This window comes from Azolla caroliniana, unplaced genomic scaffold, assembly GCF_043228905.1.
Source record: "Azolla caroliniana isolate FFs.n. ecotype wild unplaced genomic scaffold, voAzoCaro1.0.p SCAF_12, whole genome shotgun sequence".
NCBI classification, from domain to species: domain Eukaryota; kingdom Viridiplantae; phylum Streptophyta; class Polypodiopsida; order Salviniales; family Salviniaceae; genus Azolla; species Azolla caroliniana.
In genome coordinates this window covers 3,028,170-3,039,237 of record NW_028230447.1, presented here as the reverse complement: position 1 = coordinate 3,039,237, position 11,068 = coordinate 3,028,170, and the positions used below count along the sequence as shown (strand labels likewise).

The 11,068-nt window shown below is 35.0% G+C and overlaps 1 protein-coding gene across 1 annotated transcript; it reads right to left on the bottom strand.

Annotated features, from left to right (window-relative positions):
• Positions 1-631: 631 nt before the first annotated feature.
• LOC147856832 (kinesin-like protein KIN-5D) lies at positions 632-10,559 on the bottom strand. The gene is made up of 23 exons (XM_087328269.1): positions 10,298-10,559; positions 9,245-9,362; positions 8,237-8,395; positions 6,998-7,341; positions 6,376-6,514; positions 6,058-6,155; positions 5,820-5,976; positions 5,660-5,729; positions 5,501-5,577; positions 5,353-5,406; positions 5,175-5,255; positions 4,989-5,100; positions 4,812-4,898; positions 4,554-4,729; positions 4,279-4,440; positions 4,069-4,176; positions 3,810-3,968; positions 3,642-3,725; positions 2,119-2,324; positions 1,925-2,026; positions 1,724-1,833; positions 1,484-1,635; positions 632-1,118 (listed from the first exon to the last, which is right to left on the bottom strand). The coding sequence occupies exons 1-23, from the start codon at positions 10,399-10,401 to the stop codon at positions 855-857; spliced, it is 3,123 nt and encodes a 1,040-aa protein (XP_087184395.1). The 5' UTR covers positions 10,402-10,559; the 3' UTR covers positions 632-854.
• Between the last annotated feature and the right edge of the window lie 509 nt (positions 10,560-11,068).

Sequence of the window (11,068 nt, the reverse complement as noted above, 5' to 3'; positions counted from 1 at the left end):
GTCCTCCGCTCTGTTGTTGGGGTGTAATCCTAACGATTGTGCACAATGACGGCGGCGGCGAGGGGGGGCTATGACGAAGACCACCACCCTGTAGGTAGTGGACAGAGAGGGTAGGGCCTACAGAGAGGGGATCTATATGCCCTCCACTCTGCGTTGTCATGTGGGTGAGCTTCAGCTCCTGCTCTTGCTCCGTTCCCCGGTGGCCTTTGCTCCGCTCTTGGTCCTTCGCTCCTACACCCTTTTCACAACCTCTGCTCCTGCTCCTGCTCCGCCATCGATTCTTTTATAGTTTACATCCAACATTCTAAGCAAATGTGGTAATCTATGACTTGGCATATTCTTGAGTTTTTTAATGTATATATATTATATTATCGTCTTCAAAGGTCAAATATGACCTATGAGACCAAAAATATTACATTTCACGTGATACGTGTGAAAGTGAGTAGTGACTCTCGATGTTCAAGAACTTTACCATTGAATGTTGCAATTGAGAGTGCACAGAGAGAGAGAGAGAGAGAGGCACCACCCTTTCAAATCTTAGATACCGTTTTGGCATAGAAGGAATTGTCGTTCCATCCTTTTCGATAATTAGCATATTAAATTTAGTTGCAAGAATTCAAGTTGAATAAGTGTGCTAAAAGAGGTGTGACAATACAAATTTGGGATATTACAACATGATAGAACCTTCAATCATGAAGGAGTATGTATATTCCGATCACTGCCGGGGATCAACAAGAAACCCTTCTCTTTAGCTTTGCTTACTTAGTGTCTAAAGAATGGCATATGATGATGATATGATACTAGATTGATTTTGACTTATTTAATATACATAATAGACTTCTCTTAATTCATCACTAACACAACATTGCATTAGTTGGGGGTGTGGTGAGTAGCACTCGCCCATCTCTTAATAATGATGAATCTGCAAAGATTGGGATCTTGGTTTCCTTCGGAGCATATCTTTGTGCAGCAGACTTTTCACTTTGCAATATGTTGTTAACCTCTTGGAATTCTAGAAGCATTTTGCTGAACTCTGGAGCCCGAAGGGCATCAATGGATGCTTGAGTAGGTACTTCCATGGTTCTCTTTCTGGGTGTTATACATGTTGGTTTATCTTCCTGCAAATGATAACCAACCCATAAGTCTAATCCTAGAAACAATGGGAAAACACTGAAATACCCCTTGGGTATGTATTGGGATACCCTTAATACTACAAATTTCAGTAAATTTTGAGAATTAGGGCTATTCTAGTAAATATTTGAGAAGCTATTTCATCGACAAACAAAAGTTATTGCCAATTAGGCATACCCTGTACTCTCTTTTTTCAAAAAGATTTCCTTCATTAGTATTAAGAAAAAGGCATACCATGTACTCTCTCTTTTTTCAAAAAGATTTCCGTCATTAGTATTGAGAATAAGGCATACCATGTACTCTCTCTTTTTTCAAAAAGATTTCCTTCATTAGCATTAAGAAAAAGGCATACCAGGTACTCTTCGCTGAAACATCTCTTTGCAAGAGATTCTATGTCTAGAGTGTCACAATGGTGGGAAGTTTGAAGGCTTTCCAAAGCCACCGATTGGCTTGAACACTGAGAAAGAGTTGTCGCCCCTGCTTCTTTATCATTGTTCAATGCTCCTAGATCATCACCAGAGGACGAGTTTTGGTTCTTCCCATGTAGGAACACACTGAAAATTCGTATACATTAAATGCAAACATTACATACCTTCTATAGATTTCAAAACTTGAGCATAACCATCATCAATGCTAGCAGTAATGGTCTCATTTGATTCCTTAAATTTAGTAAATAAAGCCTCATTGTTGGACAGCCGCTCCCTGAAGTAACAGTATCCAATGAGTTATGCTCTTTGCTAACCATAACTTTGGGTGAATACAAATAAATACAAATCAGGGAACATAAGGTTACTTGACAATTGACTCCACTTGAACAAGGTTGCTCTTTTCAAGAGTATGTAATGACTCCTGAGCTGATTTCCATTTATCTCCAGCTGCTTTTGTTGCTTTTACACTGACAAAATAATAGTGGTAGTTGACATAAAGCCATAAATGTAGATACATGATCAGAATTTTTTCAATGACATAAAAGAAGTCAGCACATACCACTCTTGGACAAGACATTGCAACTGAGAATTTTTTCTTGACAACCCACTAGAGTGCTCGGCATAACTTGTTTCAGCTTGCACAACATAACCTTGCCATTTGATCCGTGCCTTAGATGCAACAGCATGCATGTCTAGCATCCCATGTTCCATGTCATTGAAATCCTTAGTTCCATTATCTCGCAGATGCTTAACCTTTGAACGCACCTGTAGGTTACTCATACCAAGAAAACCTTAAAACTTCAAACATATACGATATTAAAGTATTCATTCAAAACTTTGTCCAAATTGTCGACTCATTGAGACATTTTTTCAGCAATGCAAACAACCAGAGCCATGGTTCCAATTTACTTGGAGATCCAAATGATAGCAGAACAAGAATTTTCAAAAAAGAAAAATATCATTTTTAGAGGTTGTCTGTATCTTTAGTGTAAGTGCAGGCCTCATGAATTTATTCCCTTGATTAAGCAATTACGATTTTCGTAGTAGTGAGAAATCTAAATGTAAAAATCAAGAAGGCTAAATATGTGGAACGCATTTCAGAGTGATCACGGCATTGTTTGTACCAAGAAAGGACATATATTGCTATTTTATGAAAACAGCAAGAATAGAATGTTCCATGATGAATACAAGAATGTGAGAGAATTTTCATCCAACTTGGATTGAAATTTCACTCTCTTGCAATATTTGCATAACGTGATAAATACAAAAGTTACAGAAATATTTGAGACACCTACTCAAATAAAAAATAAAACCAAGAAAATATGCAAATGCAAAGGAAAATGCATCGACAAACTATAAGAAGGTACATACTCAGGTTTGGCAGCTCAAACATAGAAAAAAGCTGTGACATCAGTTACATATACTACCTCCCACAACCTAAAAACATTGTAGCAATAACATAGCTTCTTTTCATATTCATGAGTTCACTAAGAATAACTAATGCTTTCAGACAAGGAAACCAATAGACAACGGTGATATACATATTTAACCCTTACGTAAATTGAAAATCCAATCAAAAGAGGAATTAAGATATAACCTTATCGATTCAATGGTAAATCAACTTCTCTATAAAATCTGACTCTGGGTGAGAAGTACTATATATCAATGTATTACTAACAATGTCATCATCATCATATTGACAGCATGAATTACCAGGGTATTGTTTGTAAACTTGATATTTATGTTAATATAATGAATAAGATGAGCTTTTTTTAGTTAAGATGGATTGACAGCATCTAGAGATTCTAGTGAGCCAGTTCCAAATATTCTAGTGAAACACTACATGGCTCTTTACAAATGGTTTCAAGGCATTACTAAGAGGTTAAGAAGTATAAACCACAGCCTCTCATAGACTGTATATTGTACTCTATTTCGGCAGGAAAATATATTGCCTACACAATTTCTATAATGCCTACAGTCAAAAGATAACTGAATTTTGCAAAGAATCTTCACCACAAATGCCATTTCATATAGACGTAGAAATATTTTGAAACATTCCTGAAAAGAGGATTTTTCACTTACCAGGTCTGATTTCCTAGCTGTTGTTGCTGCCAACATATCTGTGATCTTCTGTATCAATTGTTCTTCTTCTTTCTTGGCACAGTCCTATATATAAGTTGGAAAAAATCAATATAAAACGATTTTAAACTTTATCCAAATGGAAAAAAGCTTCAACGATCTCTTACAAACCTGATATGTTTGTTCCAGCTTATCTAGACATTCTTGTTGACTTTGATGACTTTGATATAGTGATTGACACAGTTCAGTTGCACTCCTTTCCAGATTCACAAATAGCTCAATTGTTGTTTGTGATATACCTCTTAAAGATTCAATATTTTGCAAAGCCCCCTGTAAGTGTTATATAAATTAATCACGTGATCATCTGTAAGAGAAGAAACTTTAAGAAACTAAAAAGACCTTATTTACAATATTAGACAAGCTATCCTACCTGCTGCAATTGCTTAATAAATGCTACAATTTCACTGTCTTGATTGTGAAGTGTTATTTGAAGATCTTGAATTAACACTTCTGCTCCTAGAACAGCTGCTGAAAGAAGCTATTTTAAGATACAACAGAAGGAGGTGTCAGTACCTGATTTCCATACAGATATCTTAGAATCTCAAAATACTATAATGCTTAGTTTTGCATCATGTTTTACCTCTTCTAAAGCTGAAGAGTGGCTCGAAGCTGTTGTATTCAGTTTCTCAACTGTTGCTGATGTCTCTAGATCATGTAATCGAACCATGTCCTGCAAACCTTTTAGGCCGGAGCAGTATAAATCTTTCAGGCCTGAAACCTTTTCCTTCATCCTCCCTGATACCTGGAAAATTCCCCTAGCAAATATTCAATGGATTATATGTATAGATAAATTTGGCATTAGAGCCTTGAGATATTGTATCAATTATATTATATTATATTATAGATAGAGCTTGCCTCCTCTTTGCTTTCAACAAAGTTTTTGAGTTGATCCTCCATGATTTGAAGTTGCTGTTGTTGTTGGGTAATAGAAACTGCAACATTTGTCCGAAGAGCTTCTAATTGCTCTCCAAGCTTAGAATGAAAATCTTGCACCACCTTACGATTTTGTGTTTCAACAATATCCTTCCGTTCTTATATGAAAAAAAATCAAAATGTCAAGAGCTATAACCCTAGGTAGATAGATATTTTACTTGATGTTACAGAAATGTTTACCAATTTTTTGATGCAATCCCGTGATATCTTCGACCGAGTGTTCCAAATCAAACTGAAGGTTAACAGCTTTCTGAACTAGGTTATTCTCTGTATACATTTTTTAACGCAAAACATTAGCAAAATATAAACATCCCCCTACACGAGAAGTAAAAGTGTACATATAAATATGACAAAAACCTGACTCTTGTAGCTTGTTTATAACATATTCCCTTTCTTTGATGGAATAATATGCTGCTCTAATTTTCTCTTGGGCATCAAGAAAATCCTCTTCTGTTTCCTCGAGCTTTTTCTGTGACATTGAAAAGCAGGTTGCATAACAGCAATATTACAATATTATAAAATGTACTCTCAACACCAACCAACCTTTGTTGCTTCTAGACTGGCAGTTAAGATAGCACATGTTTGTTCCTGAGATTCAAGGGATGTCTGCATCTCCTCTAATTGCTGGAGAAGGGTATGGACAAACATAAATAAAAGGTGAGCTAATGTTAACGTGATCTATATTCAAGAAATATATGTACACAAGATTGAGTTGGTGAACCTTATCTTTTACTTGCATTTCAGCCTCCAACTGTTCTATTTTATCTGACATGGCCTGGGACAGAAAGTTAAATTCAATATCATATCTAGCAAACACACTGGATGAGGTCCAATGTAACATCAACATGCATGATTTACTTCATTACTACCTTCTTATCTGCTTCTTCTTGCAAGTAACGATCACGTGGAAGGTAGATCCCATTTTTCTCACGTGCAGCATATACCTCTTTTCATTAAACCACTCTATTATTCTTTATTCCTTATTCATCATTCTGTATCTCAGGAAGTTAAATTTCCAAGATATCTACCTGTTTTCAGTTTTTCTATCTCCATATACAAATCCTTGATAAGAGCGGATTTCAGCACTTTTTGGTTCATCTGTGACAGCACAGATGCAGAAATTACATCCAATTTCACAATCATCTGTGGAACTTTTAAGTAATATTGGCAACAGTATATTGATCAGACCTCTGGCTTGTTCTTAATGCTTTTGGCACGACATGCATAATCAAGTGTACTTAGTGTTTCGTCTAAGCTTTGGAAACAAGGACTAATTGTAGCAATGATACAAGTCTTTGTTTTACCACCCAATGATTCTCTTAAGAGCCTCGTAAGCTTGCTATCCCTGTTCAGTTATATGTCCCAATAAACATCATCACATTCAGTCAATCATCTAATAAAATTAGTCTTTCTAGTTTAAACCTACCTGTAAGGCACATGGCCCAGGTGCTCTACAAGTGAGGTAATGACACGGCCAAGGGTCAATAAGCTCTTGTTGATCTCTCCAGCCTCTCGAGCACGTCCCTGCAAAGCTGTAGATTAGATTAATAAGAGGGAAACAGGTTACATTACTGCATAACTATTTACTTAATACATTAGTGCTTAATCTTCAGAGTATATATACATATTGCGAGACTTAGTAAAGTAAAGTTTACTGCTATATGTATGCTTATGTATGAATATAACTACTTTTATGCAAAAAAAGATTTTCAGACACTTCTATATTTACTTTAAAGTACACTACCTCTCTTGCACCTGACCGTGAAATACACTCAGAGCCTGCCAAATCCACCAAGTTTAACCTGCCACATTTGATAAGTTCTTCACCTTCAAGGCTTGACTCTTTAATGTGAATAATAATGGAGAAGATAGAATGTGAACGACTGTAATAAAAAAGAATAACAAAGAATTAGACTTGACGATAGTTTTCCTCAAATATTTTGAAGGAGAGGAAATAAATGGAAATGTTTTCAACATGGCACTAATTTTAAATGTATTTGTCTGAAATACCAGACATTTTTGTGTGTCATAATGTCATAATTCTCGCTAGTTAATTAATCTTACAGAAATGCCAGAATTATGTATGCATTATCATTAATCCAGATTTGGGCACGAAAAGAGAATTGGGTTGCCGATGCACCAAGATCTAGGCATTGCTTGCTTAACGCCCAAATCTTGATTAATCAGCGTCACATTACTTACAGCATATCACCTAATGCAGGAATCTGATTCATGATGTTTTCACGGCACTAATTAAGCAAGAACTACAACACTTTAACAGTGCAGAATATTGTATAGATAGATAGATAGATAGATAGATAGATATGTTTGTATGTATATGTATATATAAGCACATATACAGTTACCTGCTTTGCTTGTTCATGAGAGTTTCAGCTGTGCGACGCTTGGCAGATCCTCTTTCAAGAAGGCTAAAAATCTCGTTAGCACTGTAAACTACTTCTTCTTCAAGGCCTCTGACTAAGACTCCACCTTTTCCATCTTCCATGAGAATTAGTGGTTTCCTCTGTTTTTCTGGATCAATAGACTTTGATAAATCATCTGGGGCTAAAAGATCCATTATCTCTTCATTATAAAGCTCCAAGAAAGTCACTTTCATGCTATACTCTGCATTCTGCTTCTCTAATGTATGAAAAATTTGTTCAACCGCTCGTGGTATTACTCCAGCTTCGAGAGGTAGATCTCCTGCTGACTGATTTAGAGAAAAAAATATACACATGTTAAGTTGTGTCTTACTATGATTGTTCATATGGAGAAATTTTGGCAAATTTTAGCGAATTGTTCATGCATAACATATAGCAAATATAGCATATTGCTCCTAATATATGGAAACATTATTCATATGTTAGGATGCATTTGCTTCTGTGAATGTGCATATAGCAAATTTACCAGGGAAACTTTTCATATATACAACTCAAAACATATTCTTCTCTGTGAATATTGTTTTTCATATATACTTGAACTCAAAACATATTCTTCTCTGTGAATATTGTTTTTCATATATGCTTGAACTCAAAACATATTCTTCTCTGTGAATATTGTTTTTCATATATACAACTCAAAACATATTCTTCTCTGTGAATATTGTTTTTCATATATACAACTCAAAACATATTCTTCTCTGTGAATATTGTTTTTCATATATACTTGAACTCAAAACATATTCTTCTCTGTGAATATTGTTCAGATGAAAGGGAAATGTTTCACACAGTAACTACCATTTTACACATGCTTTACCCTGCACACATTGCTCAAATGAAGAACATTAAGAGAAATTTCACAAGTTAACTAGCACTTAACATATATTCTTCTCTGTGATCATTATTCAAAGTTCAATTGAATAAATTTTAGCAGGGAAATTTCATATATTAATTAGAACTTAGACACGTTCTTCTCTGTGATTGAAAATTCAGGGAAATACACATATTAACAACAAGTGAAGGGAAATTTGAACTGTGAGCATTATTCATACAGAGAACATTCAGGGAAATATTTCACATGTTGAGTATATGAAAGACGTGTTCTTCTCTCTGATTAAATGCTCAGATGGAAAACAAATGTGTCAAGATATTTGTTAAATATACTACCTTTGATTTCCTTGCAGCACCCTCCATTGTATATGTCTTGCCTGTTCCTGTCTGTCCATATGCAAAAATTGTGCAATTAAATCCTTCCAGTACTTCACTGACAATAGGGGAAATCGATTGGTCATAAAGATCTTTCTGTTCAGTTTGTTGACCAAAAACCTGAGAAATAAGAGTGTTTTATGAGGAAGGAGGAATGCACACACTAATGTTAACAATCTCGCCAGGCTTCTCCATCACACGTCTGGCTCCATCTAATGTTGAGATAATAATAATAGATCCAAGTAATAACATTGAGGAAGTACTTTCAAGACTTATTCATAAGGAAATCCACATAAGAACATCCCCTACTCTCAATGATATAAGTAATGAAGTCATCCACATGCATTCCGGTTCACCTGAAGAACTTGTTCCGATTTTAAGAAACAATCTTTCGAATTTGGTCTTATATTTCCACATAGATTCTCAACAAAAGAACATGTTTCCAACCATTGCGTAAGATTTTTAAGATTCTTTAAGAATAGATTCAGTTTTCCATATAGATTTGATTCGACACATGAAATCACTAGGATTTTAAGAAGAAAATGAGGTTATTCAATCTTCCACAAACTAGTCAGAAAATCCTATCAATGACCAACATGGAAAGTACCACTTATCATGAATTTATTCCATACAGTGATACAACACGAGATGGAAATTGATTAGAACTGTCCACGATGATGATAGATCACAGGATAGAAATTAATCAAGAATGCTCATGATAATAGACCAAATGATGAAAATTAATTAAGAATGCTTAGAACTGTCCACGATGATGATAGATCACAGGATAGAAATTAATCAAGAATGCTCATGATAATAGACCAAATGATGAAAATTAATCAAGAATGCCCATGACTTTGATAGATCAGATGAGGACGTTTTTTTATATCAACATGAGACTAGTATATTAAAGGGAAAAGCATTAAGAAAGGGTTACATTGAAGGAGAAAAAACATATAAAAAGTGTACCTTGTCAAAGATAAAGGAACGATCAATGAGCTTCGTTGCAACAATGACTTCACGCTTAGCTTCATTGCATATAATGGCTTGGGGACCATTCAGACGTAGCTCTTCCTCATTGAATGGCCTGTATGTATGTGTGTGTGAATGTGTGTATGTGGGTGGGTGTGTATTATTCATATATATTATAGAAATAAGCATCACTTCTTAATTCAGATACAAAATTTAATTAAAATATGGAAAACAGAACAGTTTGAGGATCACAGAAAACTAAGGTCGCAATTATACCATTATAAAGGCCAAGAAAACACTGAAAATAGGATCAGATGATATTGTTTGATTCGATTACTTCTTTGTGGCGTAAGGAACTGTCTTTTGTGTTGAAACTCCATGAGGATTATCAGGGTTTATTGTTTAATCTCTGACAGAGCGTATTGATCCAGATTGAAAGAGAAATAAATGTATACATTTATGAAGCAATTGGGATGGTTACAGGAATTGCATTGATTGAAATAAGATCTTGTTGGTAAAATGAAATTATTATGCTAAAATCATAGTAACATCAACAATTTGTCTCAATTTATGATCAGGTGGTCAGGTTAAATGAGATCCGATAAATCTATGAGAAATGTATATTGTAATATAGTGGTACAGAGACAATACATCGTATTGGATAGAATCACTTCAGAGAAAGGAAGTTCAACGTTTATTAGCATTAATCACAGACCAATTGGAACGTTCAGATGAAAACCCGAAAAAAGTACATATACAAATCAATGCAGAGATTAGATAAAGAAAAGTACGCAAATTAGGAAACAGGTTTAAGATAACAAGCTCAACAAATATACATATATGTAACAGTGGACAGTACATACATATTTGATCGAGAGATATTGGAACTAAGATCAAAAGAAAAGAGAAATTAGATCTGTACAAAAAAAATTCACAGATCAATTCGGAAAACATGGGAAGTAAAAAGGGGTATACTGCATGGAGATATATTTATACATACATACATATATATATATATATATATATATATATAATTTATGATTTATTTACCTGCATCTGACAAGCACCTGTACGTTGACACCTTTGTCGCGATCCTTGGGAGCAGAAGAGGAATTGGGGTTTGAAGACATGGAGGGGCTCATAGCAGAAGGCATTATATAAATAGTGCTGATACTTAATTATACAAACACACACACACACACACACTACATATACAGAGATATACAAATTTATATCTAGGTTTAAGGGCCTGAAGAATTAATCAAATATATACATATACATATAGGTTAGATAGACACAGACAGATAGGGTGATTAGTGAATGAATTTGCTCAAGGATGCTGAAACACAGAGAGGAATGTAGGTATATGGAATACAAGAAATGAAATGCATTAATCAGAGAGAGAGAGAGAGAACTAATGTGGCTTCATGACGAAGACAAATCAGAAGAAGATGATGATGATGATGAAGAAGAAGAAGAAGAAAATGGGTTGTGGGCACTTTTCTCTCTCTCTCTCTCTCTCTCTCTCTCTCTCTCTCTTCACAAGAAGAGTGTTATTTATATGGTATGTGTCCAATATGTATGTGTGTATGTATATGTATGTATGTCATGTAATGTATGTATGTCATGTAATGTATGTATGTATGTATGTATGTATGTATGTAGGTATGTATGTATGTATGTATGTATGTATGTATGTATGTATGTATGTATGTAGAACTAGAATTGAATCCATGTGCATGAGACCAGGCCATCTTGAGCAATGGCCAACGCATGGTTTCCTGGGCGCCCACCCACGCAGACAACCACACCTGAATGGGT

Excerpts from the sequence above, each read along its gene's own strand:
- LOC147856832 (XM_087328269.1), bottom strand. The coding sequence starts at position 10,401 with ATGCCTTCTGCTATGAGCCCCTCCATGTCTTCAAACCCCAATTCCTCT. Across the intron at positions 8,396-9,244 it reads GTTCCTTTATCTTTGACAAG|GTTTTTGGTCAACAAACTGA; the intron begins GTACACTTTTTA and ends CTTATTTCTCAG. Across the intron at positions 5,256-5,352 it reads AAATGCAAGTAAAAGATAAG|CAATTAGAGGAGATGCAGAC; the intron begins GTTCACCAACTC and ends ACCCTTCTCCAG.